The following is a 25,484-nucleotide window of genomic DNA, read 5'->3' on the forward strand; positions in this document are numbered from 1 at the left end:
TGCTTTGTGATGTTTCTTTTATATCTTATCCATCTGTGGCTCATGTCGCACGCGATAAAAAAATCAACTTTACCGATGTCGCGTTTCTGGTTTTCACGGTGGCGAGAAAAATATGGCTGTCTTCTGGGTTGTTGCGCCGTGTAGTACAGTAGAAGTTTACCGACGTTTCAGAGATTCTTTCTGCCTCTATCATAACGATTCTCGTACTTCGTCATCGCACTATAAAGACGTACATGCAATGAAGGTAAATCATCAACCACGGGTTAAAAAATGAAAATGGTAGACAAGTTGCATTTTCGGGAAATCAATAGTACTCTTGAAGATTTCCGTCTTCTGGGTTGTTGCGCTGTGTAGTCTGGTCGATGTTTACCAACGTTTCAGAGGACATACTGCCTCCATCATCAGGGCGATGAGTCTGAAGACTTCCGTCTTCTGGGTTGTTGCGCTGTGTAGTCTGGTCGATGTTTACCAACGTTTCAGAGGTCATACTGCCTCCGTCATCAGAGTATAAAGATATCTGTCTTCTGGGTTGTTGCGCTGTGTAGTCTGGTCGATGTTTACCAACGTTTCAGAAGTCATACTGCCTCCGTCATCAGAGTATAAAGATTTCTGTCTTCTGGGTTGTTGCGCTGTGTAGTCTGGTCGATGTTTACCAACGTTTCAGAGGTCATACTGCCTCCGTCATCAGAGTATAAAGATTTCTGTCTTCTGGGTTGTTGCGCTGTGTAGTCTGGTCGATGTTAACCAACGTTTCAGAAGTCATACTGCCTCCGTCATCAAAGTATAAAGATTTCTGTCTTCTGGGTTGTTGCGCTGTGTAGTCTGGTCGATGTTTACCAACGTTTCAGAGGTCATACTGCCTCCGTCATCAGAGTATGAAGATTTCTGTCTTCTGGGTTGTTGCGCTGTGTAGTCTGGTCGATGTTAACCAACGTTTCAGAGGTCATACTGCCTTCGTCATCAGAGTATGAAGATTTCTGTCTTCTGGGTTGTTGCGCTGTGTAGTCTGGTCGATGTTTACCAACGTTTCAGAGGTCATACTGCCTCCGTCATCAGAGTCTGAAGACTTCCGTCTTCTGGGTTGTTGCGCTGTGTAGTCTGGTCGATGTTTACCAACGTTTCAGAGGTCATACTGCCTCCGTCATCAGAGTATAAAGATATCTGTCTTCTGGGTTGTTGCGCTGTGTAGTCTGGTCGATGTTTACCAACGTTTCAGAAGTCATACTGCCTCCGTCATCAGAGTATAAAGATTTCTGTCTTCTGGGTTGTTGCGCTGTGTAGTCTGGTCGATGTTTACCAACGTTTCAGAGGTCATACTGCCTCCGTCATCAGAGTATAAAGATTTCTGTCTTCTGGGTTGTTGCGCTGTGTAGTCTGGTCGATGTTAACCAACGTTTCAGAAGTCATACTGCCTCCGTCATCAAAGTATAAAGATTTCTGTCTTCTGGGTTGTTGCGCTGTGTAGTCTGGTCGATGTTTACCAACGTTTCAGAAGTCATACTGCCTCCGTCATCAGAGTATGAAGATTTCTGTCTTCTGGGTTGTTGCGCTGTGTAGTCTGGTCGATGTTAACCAACGTTTCAGAGGTCATACTGCCTTCGTCATCAGAGTATGAAGATTTCTGTCTTCTGGGTTGTTGCGCTGTGTAGTCTGGTCGATGTTTACCAACGTTTCAGAGGTCATACTGCCTCCGTCATCAGAGTATAAAGATTTCTGTCTTCTGGGTTGTTGCGCTGTGTAGTCTGGTCGATATTAACCAACGTTTCAGAGGTCATACTGCCTCCGTCATCAGAGTATAAAGATTTCTGTCTTCTGGGTTGTTGCGCTGTGTAGTCTGGTCGATGTTAACCAACGTTTCAGAAGTCATACTGCCTCCGTCATCAAAGTATAAAGATTTCTGTCTTCTGGGTTGTTGCGCTGTGTAGTCTGGTCGATGTTTACCAACGTTTCAGAGGTCATACTGCCTCCGTCATCAGGGCCTTAGCTTTTTGCTCACCCCTGTTCTGAGTGGTCAGTTGAAGACATTTGCCTTCAAGTTATTTCACCCCAGCCGAAATATTCCCCCACTTTCTTACCCCATTTCAGTACCTTTGTGTGACCGTTTCACCTTTTCTTCTGCATCAGTCAGTTCTTTTTTTTCTCTCACCTGAGTTCTGGAATGCGGTTCAACGATAATCTTTTGTCGTACCCAGACCCGAAGAAGACCTTGCCCTGCAGACCTGATCATATTAATATCGCCATAAGGGCAAACACAATACATGACCTGCCGTGTCAAGACGTCAAACAGCAGATCCCAATGGCCGCGCCTGGGGTTGTTCGTGCGAGTACTGCACAGTTCATAAAAGTAAACCTTTGGGCTCCATAAAAAACTGGAATTTCCTTACCAACATCTATTATCAGACATAATATTATCATCATCATCATGCCATGTTACAGGGTGTCTCCATAGGACAGGGTCAAACGTTATACCCTAGGCTTATTACATGGTAGTTTCTGGAAAATACATTTAATTCTTAACTAAGTGGTGTTAAGATTATCAAGATGCCAGCTGTTCCCAGAAAGACCGTCTTCTGTAGCTCCAAGCTAGAGCATTTACCAGGGATATAATGTTAATGCTTTTGTAATGATCGTCGTAAGCTTCCAGTCACACCAGTTCTTTCATCTTCGCCTTCTCGCTGATCTTATTGGTCACTCGAACACTGCGATCGTGAGTTCGAATCCCACTCGAGGCATGGATGTTTGTTTATCCGTGTCTTTCTGTGTTGTGGTTTATTGTCGTGTGTAGATAGAAGCTTTGCGATGGTCCAACTTCCGTCCCCCCCCCCCCCCCCCCGACCCGCATTTCCAAGGTTCCCACTAAATTCGTGAAAATCTTGCAGACAAATTCTTCTTAAAGGCCAAGGATCTCTGTGGGCTGTAACGCCTTCAGACACGCCCACCAGCGCCTTCAAATCCAACATGCGCTGTATTTAAATCAGTAGAACTTTGTATTTTAATTCCTTCCACTTGTTTGTATCACTTGGTATAGAAACGACAATTAGTACAAATTTCCTTTGTTCCTCGTCTGTCTCGTAGTGTAATGTCAGGCATGGATGTGTCTGCTATAAGTTGTTGGTTCCATAATACAGCAAACTGATTAGCTTGGCTTGTCTCAACTGGCTGCTCTGCATATTATTCCCATTTATTATTTTCCACTTTCACATCTGAAGCTGCCTGCGAATTGCTTGACACGAGAGCTCGGGTTCGACTCTCGACCGAATTACGGCTACCCTGACTGAGGCTGTTAGTGGGTATCAAAGAAGACAATGGATCAATATCTGCAAGTAATCCACATTTACTTTGTTCTGCTGCATCATCATCAGTTAATCATTCACCATCATCCGATGATTCGATGTTACGTAACCTGACTAACAAAGTTACAAACCCCACGGAGCAGTCTCTCAGCTATTCAAGAAATTCCCGGTCTTTAACGGAACAAGAAGATTAATTACCGTGTTGATAGGAACCAGCAACCAGTCAACAAATGATTCAAAGACCGAGCTAAACTCCTGCTTCGTATTCGGAAGGTTTTTCTCAGTAACTCCAGACTTAAATTAGGCAACGATCGCTTCTTACCATATATTTTCCAATTCGTTGTTCATAATCTTCCTATAATTGTATGCTGTATAGTTGAACTACTAACAGCGTCATTAAATAACCCACACCTAAGTTACTGAAAGATGGAGATGGCTGTGTTCTGGGTTAATGCCTTATAGTCCAGTCGAAGTTTACCGACGTTTCAGAGATGTTTGCCGTCTCCGTCATCAGGGCGATGATCGTCTCTGAAACGTCGCTAAACTTCTGACAGGCTATACGGCGCAAGAACCCAGAACACTGCCATCTTCATACTCGCCTCCGTAACTAAAGCTTCAGTGAACTTGAGAGCGGTTGAAACGAATTCTGTTCTTTATGGCTAAAGCTGATGTCGAAACTTCCACGACGCCTTCGAGAGCGCGGGTCTCCTTGCAAGTTTGGGCTGCGTCTTCTATTTCTGGTATGTTTACTCTTAAAACTTTGATCACGAGTCTAGACATTCATCTGTTTCCTGTATGGAAACGAGATGCCAAGGAAGTTAGGTCGCTTTATCCGTTCTCATACTGGAAGCTAATACATGCTAGTCAATTTCTTTATTAAGTTTTCTGCAGGCCTATTAGAACTCGAAGATCCAACACCGCTAATACAAAGACCCTCCATTATACATGCTCTTCAGGTACTCAAATTAAATCTTCACAACGTATTTTAAGGTATATTTTAGAAAGATCCTCGCAGCATATTCTAGATTTTCGAAGTGGGTTTTTGACACATTTTATGATTTGTCAGCGTCAGTTTATTTGTCAATCTAAGCAATAAAACACAGTATTTACCTACTAATATCTCCGTAATCAACTGCACAGTACTGGACATTCATTAACAAGTGATTTGTTAACAACAGGTGGATTGAAAGGAAGAATTGGTTCTTGAGAGACAACAGCTGGCGTCATTACTAAAGTCTAATTGTGAATCCGTGTAGAGTGTACTTTTGTTGGTTGACTAATCAAAAGAAGTAGCTGTCAAGTTTTCATAGGAACCAAAATGTGTGTCAAGAACACTGCTACGTTTTTTTAGAAATCTGTATAATACAATGTAATATGAATAAACATGTCAAGAGAGCCAAGTGTTGAGCAGAATATTTCGACGCAAGAGAATGAAATTGTCAGGCGGATGTAAAACCTGTGCAACCATCAACTTCGTTACACTGAAGGTGGGTGAGGAGAGTGAGACATGTAGCATGCATCAACATAAGTGAGATGACAAGTTTATAAAGAAATCTCGTCGAAAAAAGCCCTTAAGGGAAGAGATGGATTGGAAGCGAGGAAAATACTAAAATGGATTTTAAATAAGTAAGGTGTGTGGGTGTGAACTGATTGAACTGACTCAATAGCCTACAAGGTTCACTGGTGGGCTCTTGTGGGAAATGAGTCGCCATGATGATGGAGGCAGCAAGCATTTCTGAAACGCTGCCAACTCATACCAGACTACAAGGGGCAACAACCCAGAAGATAGTCATATTATTTATATTCGCCGCCGTGAGAACCTGAATATTTAGTGGATACTAGCGAATTACTGCCAACTGTCAAATGGCACTGAGAGGATAAACGCACAAACTATTTATTTTTAAGATGGCTGCACGGAATATGCATAGACGGCATGATGCTTTAGCTATAGATATTGATCACAACATGCGGTCGAAAGAACAGGTTCTCTGACCTCAATCCCGGATCCCGTGCACCTCCGCTACAAAATCTTTCTTTATTCTTTACTTTCTGTGAGATCAAGTAACTGGTAGCCCAGATTAAATATTTTTTCACTTTGTTGACTGCTATGAACATTTAAAATGTTTGCATGGAATTCACTTAGAACATCACATATTTGCCAAGTCTTAATCCTAACAACCTACTTCAGTGGCCGAAAATACCTATAAAATAACACAAAAAAACAATAAGATCTTCTCGGGCATACAGCCGCGTTAACTGGTTACCGTAGTAAACCGACGTTTCGGTAACAAACTCTGTCCCCATCTTTAGGGTTCTGATGTGACTGGATCCTTGGAAGTCGCCTAAGTCGATGGGGACAGAGTTTGTTCCCGAAACGTCGGTTTACTACGGTAACCAGTTAACGCGGCTGATTGCCCGAGAAGATTTTATTGATTGTACTCGCCGCGAAAGTCTCAAATCCTATAACACAAAAAACGTTTGCCATATTGCTTAGGGTGAAAGGCGAAAATAACACAAAGAAAAGGTCGAGAGGAAAGGAAGATATAAGAGAAGGGATAAAATAACAGGAAAAGATAAGGAAAGAGATGAAAGAAAACGAGAATAGAATGCTCGTAGAAAAGAAGAGAGACTTGTTATTACAGAAAGGAAAACCAACTGTAATAAATACATGGCAATCAAGCCTATGTAATAAAAGTAATAAGGCAGTGTTATATCTCTGCTTCTCTCTGGGAGAGTATCACAATGATATGTTTTAATTATTCATCTGTCCACCATTTTGTTCCTTATGTTGGATGCCATAGTGTCTCCTGATGTCCAGATTCTTCTTCGTAATGTTACATAAGTTGTTAATTTCGATTGCTTTTGAAAACTAACACGTTTCTGTACTGGGTACGGCAATATTTGGTCTCGTTAAACCTTTGTACAAACGCAATAAATTTATTAAACCCGTCAAGAAACTGCAGATATTTGACCTCAGTCACAGAGGGAGAGAGCTTGTGGTTTCTTCTGTGAGCGCTCGTGCTGTTGAGGATAGCACGAACAGGAAAGTCTACTTGTGCGTGACATAAGACTTAGACTAATCACTTGCCAGTGCACACGGAACGGGGTAGAATATTATAATCAGAACAACAGATCTTTCAGCTCTGCTATGATTTGTGTCTGCCAACTTGTTCTATTTCATGCTTGCTGAGTTGATAAAATAAATTTCCTTCTGTTACAGAAGCCGAAACATAAACGTGTTTACAAATGGCCGCCAATGAACTTTGTCTTGTTAGCTCGATCCATTTCACTTCCTCATAAATAAGATTAGTTTTAATATTAACCTCTCAGAACTATTTCCACAGATTTTCCTACAAAATAACTGCATGCATTTCTTGTTTTCACACACTTGCTATTTGCCCGGGCCATCCTTTCTTTGAAAATACTATTCTCAGCTGTCGCCCTCAAACATCCTCAATCTACGTTCTTCTCTAAGCTCAAAAGCAGATTAATCTGGGCAATGCTTCATTATATTCAGTTAAAAATATTTTATCTTTCCGACTCCAACCGGAAAACGGAAGGGTTAAAATATAGGACTATGACCTGTGTTTCGTATGGGCGTGATTCTTGGTCTCTTACCCATGGGGAAGAACAGAAAGCTAATACGTATGAAAACAAGGTGGTGGACCCAGCAAAGTGGATGTCCTTGTACTCTTCACCAAATACTTAAAATCAGAATGATTAAGTCGAGGAAGAGATGAGTTGAGCATGCAGCACGCATGAGAGAAATGAAAAATCCAGACAAAATCTTAGCCATAACATCTGAAGGGACTAGTCTGTTGTAGGTTAAAAGAAGAAATTGAAATGGGTCTTGTATTGTTTGGTGCGAGGGCATAGATTGAGTTAATCTGGTTAAGGATAAGGTACAGTTAACGCAAAATAATTCCCTGCTTCGTTGATCGTTACAAATACACAAGGGATGACCGCGAAGCGATAGAACATTATAAGAGTGATAACCCAGTCCATCCTTCAATCCTTGTAATATGGGATGTGTTTCGTTTAGGCTGCACAAATAACTCGTGCTGGTTAAAGCGTGTGCCTTCATTGCTGGTGTTTTATCCTTCCTTTGGTTAAAAAATGCAGTCAGTGTATCGAAATACCACCGATTGTATCGAAATTAAAAAGTGAAAATGTTTTCAGTAATACCATACGTAGCTCAAGCTCAGTTATTTTGCGCCCAATGAACACACGAGTTCCATAAAAGACCAATAATTCTTAGAACAGATCAAATACTATCGGTCGAATGGAGTTAACTAGTCTTAGGTAAAGAAGCTTGGGAAACATTGTAACGTTTTCGGTTTTGGGTAATTTCACAAGATGGCGCATCTCCCCTGGCGACCAGACAGACAGAAGCAATCAAAATATTGCTTGGAAAAACTAGAACTTGGATTAGTTTCGATGAAGTCATCCCTGAGAAGTTGTTGTGTTCTGTCTTTTGCTGTCTCAGCTAATGGACTGCGCGCTTCCTGCAGAAATTAACCTTCAAACATGGAACAGAAAAGAAAAATGCGTGAGCAATTCTCTGTGTAGGAAGTTGATAAGTGATGTAATATTTCTTGGCATTACAGTAAATCTTCGTGACCTTGACCTTCTGCTTCATAATATGATTTAGCTAATAACAACACTTCTAAACCAGATTACTCTAGAACAGCTAAGGAAATGCAAGACGAATAATTGGATCTACTCCTATGAACGAAAACGTTACAGGACTTTCTTTTCTAATCGCACATAATATATGGAACTACGCCTACTAAGTAACGAATAAATAAGTCCCTAGAAACATTAACGTAGGTTTAACACCGCTAAATACCACACCTCGGCCGGCACTGGACACAATCCCAAGCCACTCCAGTTAAGTGCGCATTCTTATGAACTTACGTAAGATCCATTTTAAAATAAGGCTGTTATATCTGCAGTGTGGGATAATTAAAGCATATGCGAATGGCTGTAACCAACCAAATTACATTCACGAACAAAGTATGGGGAATATTTGCTGCATTCCATTTCTGAATCTTTCATCTTCCAATTTGATACCGAAAAACGCCAAAGGTTAAAATATACAACACTACAAGTTTTGCATTGGTTTATATGGCTTGAAACCTGGCCTCTCATTTACAGAGAAATGCTTAGATTGATAATGTCTGAGGAACACGGCGCTCAAGAAATTGTTTGAAGAGACAGTGACCAAAAGAAAGATGGAGAGAATTACATAAGAAGGAGCTTCATATTAGTATTTTTCACCAAATATTATTGGGGTGATTAAATCAAGGAGGAAATAAGAAATGCTTACGTTTTATTCAGAGAACACGGAAAGATGGCACAGTTTGGAAAACCTAGGGGTTGTTTGGGGATAATATTAATAGAGAATATAAAGAAACAGGATTGATGGACAGTATTAATCTGGCTCAATGCAGGGTTTACTGTTGGCTCGTTGTGAACACGATACGAATTTTCGGGTTCCATAGACGTCGGGATATTCTTGATCAGCTGTTGCTACCAATTTAAAATAAGGGCTTAGCGCAATAGAGTTAATGAAAGGCTTTCTTTGTGATCTCAGCGCAGCATAGCGGGTGCGCAACGAAACAAAATATGACGTAAGACACGCCCACACTTGAGATGGATTAGAAGTGCAATGCGTGGGTGTACGTAGGAATTGCAATGTTGGAGGAAGATCACTTTTGTGACGGCCTAAATGTAAGAGCTGCTACCGGAAATAATAGATTAACAAAAAATGGAAAGGATTATTCCTCTGTTTTGATCCACATTTTCTTCAGACGCGTTTTATTAGAGTTTGCATACATAACTGGCAGGGGTAAACAAATATTGGCTTAATTCATCAGTTATATAAAAGTTTCATTCGCCGGACATCTCCTCCGCGGGTGAAATCGTCATGAACAAATGTCTGCAACCAAATGATTAAAACTGACCGACGCAGTGGGCAAGTGAGTCACCGTTATCGGCAGCTCTTATTATTGAATGTGACACGTGTCGAAACAGTTGAAATGACACAAAGCAAAAAGATCACTGGGCCATTCACACTGTGATGTGGCGAAGTTTATTTGGCTGCAATCTTTTAAAATTATTGCGACGCTGAGACAGATGATCTAGTTAAAAAGGCCCTTTTTCCACAAGTTACAAATTTGCCGTTCCGCAGACATCTGTGAAGAAATTTAAAAAAAAAAAATATCAAAAAAGAATAAAAACAAAAAGAATCATCGCTTTTTTCACTCGCTGTGGACTAGGAACTCAGTGGTCTTGGTATTTATATGCAGATACATATCTTTAGTTGAAAGTGTTAGTCAATCGTAAAAATATCTGAACTGAGACATAGAATAATTTTATTTGTATTTCCTTAAATCGAAATATCCTAAAAATTTTAGACAATGAGATCTATACTTATGTTGCAAACAAATTATTTGCATAGCGAACTTATAACCTTTTGAATAAATGTATAAAATCTGATTCAATATTCTCGAAAAGTAGACTTCATATTGGACCAACAAATAGCACAGTAGTATAATAGGCTTCGTATTGGACTATTATGAAATAGTATAGTAAGCTTCGACCACCAATTAATAGCACCCTCGCCTTGATGATGGAAGCAATAAGGGCATCTAAAACGTCGGGCAATCTGCCAGACTACATAGCAGAACATTCCAGAAGGCAGCCATCTTGAAGCTGGTCATTATTTAATTTTCTCCTTATTAATTGTATACACATCCTGTGAAAATATTAAAAAGAATAGTTCTCTGTTGGTCCAAAACAAACATACCAGTACACATTATTCAGTTCTTATTAATTTCACCGGCGTTGAATAAAGGCTTCTTACTGCAGGAGCCAGTTTTCCTGTAAGCGTTTGCAATTAGTCAGGCAGGCGGGCAGGTCAGCACTTGCACATTGAAGCACGCACCACGTTCCCTCACGTGTAGTAAAGAATCAGCATCTTTTTTTTAGTTTCTTGTTATGAAAATAAAACATCCACTCGCTCTGCACGGAGAGAGAAGTCTTCGATGCGATGGTTATGCGGGGAACGAAGGGCAAGTCCTCCTCTGCTAAGACATACGCATTACCGACAATTTTTTTTTCCTTTTTAGACAAGAAATTAGTAGTAATGGATATATTTGATTAGCATATCACTGTTTTACAAAACATTCCCCGTCATGTTAAGGACTTCAAGTCATAACCATTTAAAACCGAAGCTCCTCTAAATAATAAGAGTTCAGTTCGTACCTCAAAGAAAACGCAACATTTCTCCATTACGAAGATTAACAGTTTAATGCTGTCCAAGGAAATCTCTGTTTAAAATGGGAATCATATGAAACCTTTAAATCCATAATGCATAGCTAATGATAGTTAAAACAGGTGGTGCATATATTTACCACTGGCCTTTAAAGGGGCGTCATGCAAATATTTAACACATAATGGAAGTATATACGTCCGTTGTCGCCACGGAATGGCGCGCTCTCAGGTTGCAGATGGACGAGTGACGGCCTCCAGATAGTTGCGAGCACTTTTAATAAGCAGTCTCGGACAACCGAGAGTTCGGTGGTTGTTCAGCTTGTACACTAAGACTAGAGTCTACAGTACCTGTCGTAAAAACTAGCATGTTATGAAACGTTACGCAACTAGCAGAATGCCAGAAGTGTTACTACGGCGAAATTCAACAAATGCATACGAGGTGCGATCGGAAGGTTTCCAGACTGCGCGTATAAAAACCCGTACACTTATCTCAGGTATTAAATTCATCCATCACCCTCGAAGTAGTTCCCCTGGGAGTGAACACAACGATCCCAGCGCCGCTGCCAAGCCTGGAAGCATCCCTGGAAATCTTTCTTTGTCAGCCTGTCAAGCACCATCTGCGATTCTGCCTGAATCTCTTCTATCGTCTCAAATCTCCTTCCCTTTAGCTGAATTTTCATCTTTGGGAAGAGGACCTCGTAGCACCGTTCTTCTATGAGGCTCAGTTACCGACCTACAAAAACCATTTTCACCAAGACTCGAACCCAGGACAGACATTCGTGGTTGTTTCCTTTGTTCTTGTCCTCTCCCCACCGAAACAAAAAACTTTGGTCTTGGCTCCGTTCTCATATCACAAATTTTAATAACGTTCTGCCTCAATCAGTAGATCCTCTGACCTGTCCCATCCTCAAGAGAATTTAGCGTGTTGCATAATACGTATTAGATTATTATTCTAAACGAATCTCTAATAAGTTCGTAACCCATAAACAGTAATAAGCCACTTTCGCGTAACTGATATTTGAGTTGATGCATTGCAAGAAATAAATATAGAATTATTACTCTTACTTGTAATTAGTTTAGTTTCTGCAAATGAAAGGGTTTGCCACATATTTCCTACTATTTACGACCGTGTCGCGGCATGGTAATAACTCTTGTTAATGCCAAATACAGGCTGTCCCAAAAAGATATATACACACATTCAATACGTTTGCGTTGCTCGAAACTCAATTGACCCTCCGCCATTTTGCATGATCTCCTAGAAATCAACATGCATTGTGGGTAAACAGAAGGAATTTATATTATCAACCAAAGTTTCTTTCTTAATGAGGTTCTGAGAATATTTTTTTAGTTTACATTCTCACAGCCATAACTAGTGTTGCATAGTAAGCCATGTAGAGTTTGGTGTTGGCGACATAAACATACCAACATATTATGTATGAAATATTGTTTGTAAGTAAACGATTTAAGTTGTAAAAAATTAACGTAAACAGAATCAATATTTAAGTAAGACGTTCTTCACAGATATTAAATGAAAATTACTTTTGGAACATACAGTGAGAATAAATAAGTGACTTGAGTGGGATTCGATCGTAGGACTATTTAAATATGAACACAGCACTGTAGAAGTGTAAACTTAAGACTTCTAACTTGAGCACTGACACCGCATATGTAGACCAAACTATTGTCCACAGACCAGGAGAAAATCCCTGCGTCGGGATGTAGTTTCTGGTGCGGTGCGGGGGCAATGTTACTAATCAGCTGGACTAGAGGGCTGCTATTGGTGGGAAGTTAGAGTTTTACGCTACTACACAGACTGAAAACATCAAGCAGTTAAGAGTAGCGTGTAGTGAGTGCACCTCTAATGTGTTCTGCGGGTGTTGCGATAATATTCTAGATTAAATCACTGTGCCGCTGTGAGGTAATCTTAAAGCCGTATCCATTAAAACACATGAAAGATTGTCGTCTGTTGTTCGTTCAGTGGTTGTGGAACGAATGCTTTTAGGATGGGACGTCACTCACCGCGAAATCTTGCGCATGCGCGTATATCGAATTCCTATCAGGGCTTTTCTCCTGGTCTGTGGACTGTATCTGTGCAACAGCCTACGCTTACAGGCTTTATGAACTGTTCCCGGAACTCACAGCTGAAGACAAGGCTGCAGTGTTCTGAAGAACATTACTGGAGATTTACTGCACTAGACCGCCATTTTACTGCAGGTACAGGTGCAGACAAAAGAGATAAGATTATAAGTGTGGGCGAAATTAAGCCTCATGAATACTTCCCATTGTGAAGATGTCTGGCTTTCGTGTTAGCCAGCTCACTTTTATCACAAGTCCGGAAGGTTTATTGCTGAAGGAAAATTAAAAATCCTTGGATATAAAATTAATGTTAAGATAGCAGTAGTTGAGACACATAACTGAAATTCTTTCTTGTTGGGCGTTCAGTAAAACAATTACACAGCTATAAAATATGATAAAGGTGACTGCGCTGACTGGTTAGATAATTAAAAGACTGAAGATTTCGCGGGGTTACCATGTTGTTATTTTTTCAGTCGATATTTTAACAGAAAGTGCATTACTTCCATATATACATATATATAATCAAAGAAAATTACGATAATAGTGTTGGTCACGCCTCAGAAAATCGAAATGAAGTAGTGTTGATAAATGAATGCTCAAGAAGTCGCGTGTTAAAGCAAAGTAAATAAACCGAATGGTGAGGTGGTACTTCAATTGTCTTACCCAAATATCTTAAAAAATCGTAATTTTCAAATTAAAAGTAAGGAGGTAAACACGAATTCTAAGAGCCTCTTCTGGTCTATTTTATGAATTACATAATTTTCAGATCAGCGATATAGATCAGTAAATTCTTAAAAACATGTTTTTTAGTTGCATCGTTAAATCGTTCTTGTTTGTTTATTTATTTTTTACGTCAGCGTTTCAGATCATTGATAAAAACGAGTATGTTTTTGCAGTTGATACAACAGTTATGGAAAAAACAGAATGTGGCTTAAACTGAAAAACGACATGTTACTGTGGCAAATAACAAGCGAACACAGTTTTAAACTTTTAGTAATGAGACTGCTCAGCGGTTTTCTGGGGGAACAAAGACAAATGGAAACAAATAATGATGCATAATTTAATAAAAAAAATAGAGCAATTCGATGGTATAATATTTAAAACGAATGACAATGAGTAGGTTAATAAAGTTTCTAGACTCTAACGAAGAACATGAAATTAAATTTTAAAAATAACACGCTTGGAGATTGTGGAAAAGAATTTTTTTAACACAGCCGCAAACAAAACTTTTCATTTTATACGGATCAGAAGTTCGGACAATAGTAGGAAATATGTGTACCGGAAGAATTAATGCTTATGAAATACGTTCTCCGATATCTGTAGTACGCGAACTCAAACTAGAGGTCAGCACAGGTCGAAATTTTAGAATTTCACTCGACCTCAGGAGCATTTGGACCAAGCCCGAAATTTATCTTCAAATATGTTACTCCAACCCCACCCAAGCCAGACTTCCTTTTTTCCAAGGTCGAACGAAGCCCGATCTATTTACAATCTGCCCAGACCATCGTATCATTAATATATATTTATTTTAATGCATAAATGTCAGTAATTCCTGAACGAATTATTTAACGACTCTCTAAGAACATCTGAGGAACGGTACAGGTTTTCGGATGCAGCTACGAAAATTCCCGAGAAAATAAAGTCGTGGGATTTTTTCTTCCGGAATCCGATTGTATCACGATCGTAAGATGAGCGAATAACTTTTTCATTGCGAAAAACGACTGGCCCGAGAAAACCCGAAATATTCTCTATTCCGTTTCAATATTATCATTTGAACCAGGGTCAGGCCCTCACAGACCTCTATCACAGACAGAACGGTATGAATATGTTAAAAATGAGGCTCGTATTCCAAACGCATTTGTTAATAATAATCCACAAGGAAATATACATTTTAATACCAACAAAGAGGAGGCTTTAATGGAGTAATATCATCCGGTCTGTTACTTCAAGTTGATGAACAAAAAGGTTGACTCCGAGGTGAGAAGAGATGACAGCGCCCCTCTAACAGCAACATTTCGCTACTGGAGTTCAACCCCCTCCTCCCACCCGTCCGCCGCTTTAAAACACTCCAAATGTTTATGTCAGTGGCTTCAAAAAGTAACAGGTTAAGACAGCTATTTGTGTCTGACTTGCATTCAGAAGATACCAAGTTTAAATCTTCAAAGGCTTTTCGTTGTTTTCCGTATTATCCCCAGGCAAATATTGGAATAGTTCCTTATATTTGTCACGCATATGTCCTTCCACGTTCCTGAGATCTCGTTCGATAATCCATCGCTTCAGAAATTTATACAGTTCCGTAAACTGATTGAATAATGAACAAGCAACTGATTTCAGATTCTCATGGCTGCGATATGAAGATAACTGTCATATGGAACGCTGCACCACGTATCCTGGGAAGTTTACCGACGTTTCAGAGGTACTTTCTGCCTCAGTATTCAGGGAGGTGATGGAGGCAGCAGGCACCTCTGAAACGTCAATAAACTTGTACCAGACTACACGGTGCAACATCACAGAAGACATTCAACTTTGACGGAAAATGCTGTGGGTAAACGGGAAGATTAAACGAAGCTCACATAACCTAACCTCACCAAATCAGAACTACGAAGATCTGAGCACTTGTATGGAATGAGAAACAGACCTGAAATAAACTGGTTCGTTATCGGAACAGCTGGTGCAGTTACATACTTGTTCATATTTAAGAGATCTTAATGCTGGACAAATTATCACAGGGTTTTGTACTTACCGCAGAGTGGCCGCTAGGAACTAAGAACAGGAATCCGATTGCCAGCGCCAGCCATGGGGGCGCCGAAGTCCGCTGCAGTCCCCACATGCTTGACTCAGGCGACCGGTGCTGAATGCTCCATGTTGCTTCCAGAGTCTCTGCCCTCTTCCCCCCTCTCTCTCCACCCACCAGGACTAATCCAGCGCTCCAACTAGAAGCTGAAACTGAACAAGAGCAGGTTCGCTCGCTTGCTGGCTCGAAATATTCAAGATTTCAGTTCCTAGTCGTCTGAAGAAGAAAGGCTTTACCAGTGTTGAGGGAGCAATCCAGCAAGAGACTGTTGAGTTTGGTGGATGTTTACTGGAGATTTTCAGTCTGCGAGTTTGTGCTGTGAGGCGTGAGATGAGAGCTTAACTCCGCCCCGTCCGTCCGTAGTGAGGCTGCTTCAAGAAGGATCTTGGCAGTCTGGCGGAGAAGAGCTACAGCTAGAGAGACAGGAGATCAGCTCACCGGTGGCGGAATGGTCGGCCCCGGTCTGCGGTACGTGTGTGTGTGTGTGTAAAAGTGTTTTCTGTCTGTATTATCGAAATAGTGTCAAAGTGTTGTGACGACAAAATACGTTGTGTTGTGTTACAGGTTGTTTGCGTCCGTCTCTTGGTTGGTGACCTGCTGTACTGCGGTGAGTTCACTCTTTTGCACACTTACGTCTTCCTCACTCCATCACCTTGCGTCATATTAAAGACAAATATTTAATTGTGTCGTCTGACAAAATTGCCCTACTCATGTGACACTATTTCAGTGACAGCCTACCGGCCTCGCAGAAAACTAAGAAAGTTATGGAATAATAATATTAAAACGTTTCATAGAACATTTATTTTGCGAATGTTAACTGGCTCACTATCGTATACGTTGGCGGGGTTTCGTGTCAATGGTACTGAAACTTCGGTCCATTACCAGAACGATGTTGCTAAAGGCTGTTTAGGCGGTCTTAAACGGGAAGTGTGATTTTTGTCGTTAGAATAGCCCATCGTAGCATCCTCGAGTTCAAGAGAGCTTCAATTCCAAAGTAATGAAGTAACTAACTTTATGAAGCAGATCCGCTAGTTCGCTGCGCGCAACTAGTCAAGATATTACCCGCCATTTATGAAACTACAAGGTTCATTGCCGTGTTCACATCAGCCCTTTCGCTGGTCCCTATCGCAAGCCACATGAATGCAGCCCACACCCTCCCCTCTTACGAAAATATTTGTGGACCTCAAAGCCACTTTGTAACTACCCCGTATCCTTCTGCTTTCCCCCCTCCCTCATGCAACCCCAAACCTTTCACCTTTCCTGCATTATTCGTGGTTTTTATAAGCCTCATAACAAATGTTATACAACGTGTAGGTACGCTTAAAATAAAATATAAAATAAATTGTCTCATTTATTATGTATCTCACATCGTCTTTCTGAATTTGTCGTATGAAGAAAAGATAATTTTCCAAACTATTAACAGTATTGCATCTTTGGCGCTGTAACTGCGTTTAAGCCTGGGCTTTCTCTCGCCGTGGAGGTATTCAGACGAGCAGGACAAAAGAGAAAATCGAAGACAAATATCCGTACCCTGAAGTTGATTAAAAATGATTTGCGTGTGTCTGGTGACCCCTAGATCGGGCGGCAACCAGAAAGTCTAAGCTTCTGCTCTTTTTTTATTAATGTTTGCACGGATTTGTAGAAATGTTGTTGCCTTCCATCGACCGCTGTGCTCAGCGGGAACTCAGACGAGGTCTGCGTCCCATAGCAACAAATGAATTGCGAGAAATTGCGTAGAGGCTTACTTTGAAATGTAGTCGTAACTAGAGGGAGCAATTACACATCATAAAAACTGTGCCCGCCTCAAATTCCATGGAACAGAGTCCTTTGAGAACCTAGTCGTTGCTTACTTGGTCCATAACTTCCTCGACTTCTATAAAACCAAAGGGTTCTTTGGTATATTCGTATCCTGAGTCGAGATCAAACCCTGACGATTAAAATATAGTTAAAAAGTGTTGAATAGCTACAACTTCTCGCATTTAATGATCTAGACTTATATTAGATAGTCTATAGCAAAAGTAAAGTAAGGTAAAAATAACGTGCAGACAGGATGTCCCAGACTCTGGCGTTCTCGAGGTCTTAAGAAAAGGATTAAACCAACTTTGAAGTGGATCTCGACTCTGTCATATCCCGCGCCATGTTTTTCATCAAAATTTATATTTCTCGTCCATTATATGCTTGCTTTTACAATTATTGTTGCCTGACTTCTTCAAATCGTGTTTGAGGAAATCAAAACTTAACTTTTGAATGTTCCCGTTGCCACCCTGCTTTACCCACTGAGGTCCTAGGACTGACAATACGTTCATGGAGTCCTTTACACGCATCTTCATAAGGATTCCACCCTCCTCCTCAGAGGGAGAATTTTACGTGTTTGGTGTTAATTTACCATCCTATTTTTCTGTCACAAGTGTGAACTCACTCACTCTGTGAAGCACAGGCTTTGAGCAGTCGCTCATCTGGTCAAGAAATTCCGCTTTTATGGAATTCGAAGGTTATTACAATGTTCCCAAGAGCGTCTGTCGACTCGTTTTGGTTTGTCCTGCAAGAGTACAAATAGCAAAGTAAGCAGTAAATATGACTTTTGGAGAACACTAGACTTTATCCAACTGTTCTCTCCGTGTTGTTGATTCGTATTCATGTATTTTCACACAGTATACAAATAATTTGCTGCATGGTAAGGGCATATACCAACACAAATCACATTCTACTTCTACCATTCCTACTAAGCACCAAAGAGTTATTTTATTAGTTCGCTTATAATACGCCATATGAATTTTCTTAATATAAGAGTTACAATCCGTAACATGATCCGTATTAATTACGAGGTATTTTCACGAAGTGCGTGCTATTAATGAGTCGTAGTTGGTACGCGCGTATGCTTCGAAGCCTCTGGAGCGTGTGTAATCTCTCCTTTGCATAAACTCAAATCGAAATCGTGGGACGTCACCTTACAAATAATTTGTATTGTCATAACAAAAATCTCATTTAGGATGAAGTACAAATTTTGTTTTGACAATTTCTATGTGGTAATTGCTGAAAATAATGCAGCCTGCTATGTCTTCTTCAACAGTGGACTTTTATGCTGATTTTCGTCAGTGGTTAGTTTTCTATGTGCCTTATATTGGTTACAAAGTTTTGTTATTAACATATGTTGTATTTCGTAAAATTGCTTGAAAGTCCACTCCTTTTTTATAAAAGGTTTCGGCTCCTTTTACTCTCTCAAAATAGAAGGCATACTCGTGATTTTAAAAGAGATTACAAAGCGCTCAGCCATTTTAGTTGTGTCTTTTGTCGGAGGGTCGCTCGTTGTACTATTTCGGAAAAGAAATGAATCGCGTAGTCGACAGCGTAAAAAATTACTTTCCTCTTTAACGAAGTTTTTATCTTTCGTTTCTGATACACGATAGTCTGCAACCACCTGTTCGCCTCTTAGCACGATACGCCCACTTTCGACCTCCTTCCAATCCTGAGAACACCCGTAGCGGCCGCTAGACCCGACCGGGGTCTGTCTGTGTATTCATTCACAAATCTTCCTCCTTTTAACGAGGGACGTCGAGTTCACGACTGTACAGAAGATTCAGTCTCGCCTACGTTTCTCAGATGCTTACAGTATCGTAATCTTGAGATCGCTGCATGGTCTGGTAGTCTGTGAGATGAGCGAGACATGTAGCATTCATGGGGAAGATTGGAGTTGCGTATAAGATCGTTACTTTAGTTCAAGATAAAAAAAAATCTTGGGTGAACTAAACTCCCAGCTAGAATAATATTGTCACGAAGTTTCTGTATTGTCATGGGATCTTTCATTTTCCCATTCTCTCTTACGTACATAATCTAATTAATTAAAATTAACAATTAATGGAGGACCGTATATATTGAAGAACACTCATATCAATATGTTATTTAAAACTGAATGCGACTACACCATTTTTCTTTTCTTTTGTGTCTGTTCTAAGAAATGTTGTTTGAGACACTCTTCTCTAAGACAACTTTTTACACAAGCTTCTCGAATTTTAATCCAAAACTGAACTATGTACCAACTGCTGGAAATAAATGACTGAACCACGGAGTTCAATGAATTGCCCAGACCACTCCCTGCTCCTTATTTCCGAAATAGTCGACCAGCCACAGCTCTTCCATTGTCTTAATAAGTCTCGCAGGAAACTGTTGGCAAGTAGGGAATTGATGTGTTGTGAACCGGTCTTATTGTGGATCTGGAACTGCCCATTTTGAGGACCACTGCGCGGTGCCGGGGAACAGCTGCCTACTCTCCCTTCTCGTCCGACTCCTCTTACCTTTTAGGTGTGGTAACCGCGCCTAATTCTCTTTCCTTTTATGAAGTGGGTATTACTAAAGCAATGATGTGATTGTGGGTCAGGTGTGAGCAATCCATGTTTGTCTGCAGGCGACAGTGACGTAAATTCTATGGTGTATAGTGCTTCATCAGTAAGGTGGGCTTGGTTTGGATGATCAGGGTTAGGTTCCTGGCAGGGAAATACGTTTTTTCGTCTATAATTCCTAACCGTTCTGGAACTATCCACATTCGGGAGGGAGTGTTCTTTCCTCAGGGATAATGCGACCACTTATCTTTTATCTACTGCCGAGGTCTGAATCATAAAAGACTTTTAAGGAAATGGTTGTGGTCTAAGTTAAGGTGATATTCCGGCATTTACCTATAGGGACTGAAGAAAACAGAAAATTCTGTCTGGATACACGGTCTCCGCTTAGAGATTTGAAGGGAGGAACTCCAGTATACGAAGCAGAAGTGCCAACCACTTTGCCGCGAAATTCGGTGTTCAGCTCGAAAGTTGGTATTTCACTCCCAGAGAACGCTTATTGGGGTCTCTGAAAGCCAAGTGCCTAGAATAATATTTGGACCTCAGACGAAGCAACACACGGACGGAAAAAATTAATAAGTGATTCTTTAGTAATTATAATAGCCTAATGTTACTGCGATTAACCTTTTGAAGCCCGCAGCTCACATAAATAAGTTCTATAAACTCAGTTCCCATCTCAGTGAAAAACGCAACTCTTGTCCATTATAAAGATCAGTTTGTTAATGCTGTTTAGGAATATGTAAATAATCGCTGTTTATTCAGATAATAATACGAAACACTTTTCAATATACACTTTGAAAATTGAGCAGAGTTATTGATTGTTAAAGCAGGTGGTACATATAGTTACCACTGGACTTTAAAGGTAATGTAACACGCATGGGGGAAGTATGGAGCGAGGAACACGTTGCCTTATTTTCGGTAAAACAGTCAAGTAGAGATCATTTCGGAGACCTAGACACAGATGGAAGAATAATATTGACGTATGTGTTAAAGATATGAAGTGAAGTGACGTGACTCCAGGTAAGTTCCACAGTGACGAGCGTTCAGATTACGTAACAACGGGGAATGGGAATCCTTTGACCAGCTTAACAACTGTAAGCTACTGGAGAACCTTCATAGTCAGTCAGTAGTTAAGATCAAATCCGTAAATTACAGGCAACGTACGGAGACAGCAGTCGGTATGAAAGAATCCCTCAATATCGTCTTCTGGAAAACAGAAGTATTACAGTAAGAATGCCAGATTTATGTTTGAAACTGCGCTTAGTTTTGAACGAAGCTGAGTTCATATCTGTGATAGTCATTTCATACACGCCATTACTCATTTCAGGAAGCAGCTGCAAAAAGAATATTTCCCTTCCTGTGTACGTTCTTTACAGCTTGGCATTCTGAGTGTCCCTAAAAGTTCGAATATGAAGTGAACGTAAACCATGCACTTGAGGGATATTTTATGACCGATTGAGTGACCACCAGCTTCTCAAAAAGGACTTTACTCCGGTTAGTTAAAGAGGAATTAAAATACATTAAATTATCGCTTTTCCCCCTCCGCGTTATGCATGTCTGCCTTCGTCGTTCTGAACATAACCGAGTAAATGAACAAGGTTAGTAGGATAGCAAAGTTAATTTTTCCTCCGTTACGTAATAGTGACGACATCAGCAAGTCGGATTGCTTGAATACGATGCTTTCTTGGTGTCCCACGAAGCCGTTAGTCTTGTTTGCCGCCAGACAATGAATATGAGTGAACCAGGACACATCAGTCAATAAACTGACTGGACGACCGGGGTGTGATTCCCTGGAGGTATGAATTTTTGTATTTGCTACCATGCCGATTCTGCGGACCACCCAGCACGCTATTAAATGGAATTCAAGGGATCTTTTACAGGGGATAAAGCGGCCGGAGAGTAAGGCTAAGCCCTCACCTCCATCACTCTTGTCTAGTGCCTGGGTTAAGAATGAGTGAACGTTTACCTCCATTCCCATATGCGTGTTTAGGGCTTGGTGCTTAGTTCAGCACCAACAGGCATGTTTCACGATTCGTCGACTTTGAAGCCCACTAGAGAAATCTACGTGATCTACAGTAAGTAGAGGCAGGAAGGAATATGACCCCTGTAGTTGTCACGTAGACTGTACTGCAACGCAGCTGGGGCAGAGAAGTTGCCGATCGGTACGGATGTACGGCGATTACATTTCTAAATTTATACGGAAGTTGTTAGGCCCAAGATGAAATGGAAGGCATGCTAATCTTTTGAAATACATGGTACTATTGAGTTTAGAATCTTATGCCTTCCCGCTTCCCTCTTCAGAAACCTTAGACATTAATAGTACATAAAACTATAATTTTGCTATAAATTATGAGATTTAAGGTTTGTGGGGCGATGAAAGTGGGGATTATAGTTTTAGGCTTGTGATGCTGTGTAGTCTACTGCAAATGCAGTCGTATTTTGACCGCAGGGCGTGGGACCTCCAAGCAACAGTGCTGGTAGAAAATGCCGACATTCCATCTCACTCTCTAAAGAGAACATGGGTGAACCGGTCCACAACTGGCCCAAGCTAAGAGACAGGCAGAAATAATATTTGAGAGTGGGAAAAAGATGGGGGATCATAATGAGCTGCTTAAAACGGCCAAGGAACTGCGATATCTTTTTGTACTCTTAAGCATTTGACCGTTATCTTTGCGTTGTTGAGGAAAATATTTTGAACTATGGAGAAGGGAGCTGGAGCAGCTGGATAAAATTGCATAATAAGATACTTAGTGATTTTCTGGACATGTAGCACTTAAGGGAGAGACGAGAAGTGTGCACTGAAGTTTGGTCGGAAAACATGAAAGAAATACGGGCGTAGATGGGAGGATGATATTAAAATGGACGGTAAATAAGAAGGGCGGAAGGGGGGAACGTTAAAGCAGGCGGTAAACTTTGTTACCACTCCTCTGTAGAGGATTAAATTGTGGAGATGGATGTCCCATTTACTTGACAGTCGCCCTCCATACTAGATCAAGTACCTAAGTGAATCTGCCTTCCAGCTGGAATAGTGTTGAGTTCAGTAACCCCTGTTAGAATGGCCCGGCCATTCTGACCGTGCAGTCTTTGTCTTGGACAAGTTTCTACTTATTTGTATCTGAACTTTGCTGAATATAGTTAGTTCACTGTCATGGGTATCCGAATAAAAGTGTCTGCTTATTACATATGATCGAAATCTGCGGACGTAACTGTTAAATAACGTTTGGTAGATAAACAGAACGCGAACTTAACTGTAGGATTCTAGATGGAAGTTCAACAACCACCGCGGGTCGGTTTTAGGGGTGATTCTTCAAAACACCTTCCGAAATAACGCAAATTCTGCTAGCATTTGTGTTTATTTTATGACATTTATATTGTATTTTTGAAAAGTTTCTCTGTAAAGGTATCTCAAGAGATTGCTCCCATAGAAGATCAATGGTTACGTCACTAGTTGCAACACCAAATGTTTTAGCTATAAGTGACTGAATGAAGACTTGCCACGTGCTCCTGACATACTGAGCCACTCCTTTCACATCTTTACTGCTGTTTACTTCAGATAATTTTACACCACAGCTCCCTTCTGCATCCTATATTTGGTTGGTTGTGGTTTAGAAGGAATCACAAACACATGTTCGCTTCCATAGCGGCTAATGCGAATGGGGTAACCTCACACGTCATATTAGTAATCTCTCGCATTTTAATGTTGTATTTACTGCCATCCCATCATGCATCAGTGAAAACATATTTCAATACATAGAAAATCGTTCGTTGTTATTATGTTTTGCGTTTGAATCCTCCTCCAGAAGCGAATGGTCGCTCAGCACTGAGAAGTAAAAAAATGTTATTTTACAGTGCCATACATTTTCAAGCACTGATAGTCGTGTTACAAACAATCCACAAAAAATTTCAGTCAAACTTTTATTAGGGTCAAATTGGGTCTATGTAAACGAATTGCAGAAGAATTGTATTCGAATTTACTTATTCCCACGCATTCGACCGTTTCTTAACCTTTACTTGCAAGGACGTTTGAGAATGATTTCCCTGCTTATCACACCTTGCTCTATTTTGTGATTCCGTGAGTTTTAATTCGGAGGTAATGGATAGGAGATATCGATTTATCATGCCTACCACATGACCCTATTACGGAATACTTACAATGCCGTTAGGAAATTAAAATATTTTTAAAAATATAATATAGATTTCATTACTTTTCCCATCTTCCAGAACGAGATGATTGGGTAACAGTTGCATGGCGTTTTTGTTGTTGTATGTGGATTAATTACTCTATATTATGTAGTAGATGTCATTTCATTAAATTAGTTTTGTTTGTCGTAGGTTCTGTACTCCCAGTTGTGTTACCTTACTTTATGAGTTTTGAATAATTTCATATTCCTCCCTTGTTTTGCGTGGTAACGAAAGCCAATCCCATAAAGCTTAAAAATTCAAAGGAAAATAATTATGATACTGTATGGAGACAGTTGTCTTTTGGGAGCGCCATGTAGTCTGGTAGAGATTTACCAATATTTCAGAGGCTCTTGCCCTGTTGAAGGAGGTAGATTGAAGGGGTTTGAGGACAGGGTGCTGAGAAGAATATTTGGAAATAAAGGGATGAAGTAATAAGAAGCTGGAGACAATTGAATAATGATGGACTTTATAATTTGTAAGCTTCAATATATATTATTAGGGTGATCAAATCAGGGAGAATGAAATGGTCAGGATATGTCACACATGTAAGGGAAATGAGAAATGCGTACCAAATTTTAGTTCTAAAATTTAAACAGATGAGATGGCTAGAGGAATTGGGTGTAGATGGGAGGTTAATAGAGAAGTGGACAGAAATAGGGTATGAACTGGATTCAGCTAACTCAGGGTAGGGTTTAATGTCATGCTGTTGTGAACATGGTCATGAACCCTCAAGTTCCATAAAAGGAAGGAGATTTCTTGATCATCTGAGTAACTGTCAGTTCCTCAGGAGGACTTTGCTGCTTGTAATTAACGCGCTGTTCGTAGACCTCGTGAGTGTGGCAATATTGGGAGGGTTGAGTTTCTGAAGGTCGAAGTATAACAAGTGTTTGTTATTTGTTACAGCAATTCTGGCCCACATCATACAACTCAACGGGTTTGTATGGCAGGGTAGAGTCCGGCAGTGGCAGCAGTAGTTATGATACACCTGGCAGCAGTTACAACACTTATCCTGTCACAGGCAGTAGGACTCCACCAGCAAATTGCACTGGATCTGCCTGTTGCATACCAAAATGTTTTGCAGAAAAAGGATCAAGGGTAATTTATTATTAACTTGTAATGTATTCTGAGTGAGAACTCTAATTTGCAGCACTTCTCTTTAAAATGAGATATTGTTGTGACATGATCATTTCTGTTCTAAAGACCTGCTTAGAGCATGTAAGTAACTCAACGTAATACGTTTTAAAAATTAAGTAGTAGCTTTTATAATATAAATTTAACCTGTGTAAGACGTTGTATTCTTCTTGAACTAGTTGGATTTTAGGCTTATAAAGCCTTCTCCATCAACTCTTGTCTAAGAACTGGTCTTTCCGCATCTTTCTTGGATGACCTCCATTTCTTTTGTCTGTGGCACTTTTGGGACCAACACAGATTGAGGGTGTTTGAGAACAGGTTTCTCAGGACAGTAGTTAAACCAAAGAGGGATGGAATGACAGGAAGCTGGAGAAAGCTAAGGAGGATGAGGTGGGC

General features: G+C 40.4%; 2 protein-coding genes across 3 annotated transcripts in view; one reads left to right on the forward strand and one right to left on the reverse strand.

Moving 5' to 3' along the window:
* Positions 1-15,525, reverse strand: part of LOC110829801 (uncharacterized) — a 66,568-nt gene extending 51,043 nt beyond the window's left edge. Inside the window, exon 1 of the mRNA XM_022063896.2 lies at positions 15,391-15,525. Coding sequence (XP_021919588.1) covers positions 15,391-15,477 — 87 coding nt within the window. The 5' untranslated portion in view covers positions 15,478-15,525. The remainder of the gene's footprint in view (positions 1-15,390) is intronic.
* Col4a1 (Collagen type IV alpha 1) overlaps positions 1-25,484 on the forward strand; it is a 74,106-nt gene that overhangs the window by 17,775 nt on the left and 30,847 nt on the right. The window contains exons 1-3 of one of the 2 annotated variants that reach the window (XM_087344955.1): positions 15,780-15,909; positions 16,006-16,048; positions 24,861-25,052. In XM_087344955.1, coding sequence (XP_087201081.1) covers positions 15,890-15,909; positions 16,006-16,048; positions 24,861-25,052 — 255 coding nt within the window. In that variant the 5' untranslated portion in view covers positions 15,780-15,889. Of the gene's footprint in view, positions 1-15,779; positions 15,910-16,005; positions 16,049-24,860; positions 25,053-25,484 lie in introns of those variants that run through there. The other variant, XM_087344956.1, reaches the window with a different exon arrangement.

Source organism: Zootermopsis nevadensis, unplaced genomic scaffold (genome assembly GCF_977971745.1).
Source record: "Zootermopsis nevadensis isolate Lab colony 2312 unplaced genomic scaffold, Znev_1.0 Znev_ptg000008l, whole genome shotgun sequence".
Classification (NCBI taxonomy): Eukaryota; Metazoa; Arthropoda; class Insecta; order Blattodea; family Termopsidae; genus Zootermopsis; species Zootermopsis nevadensis.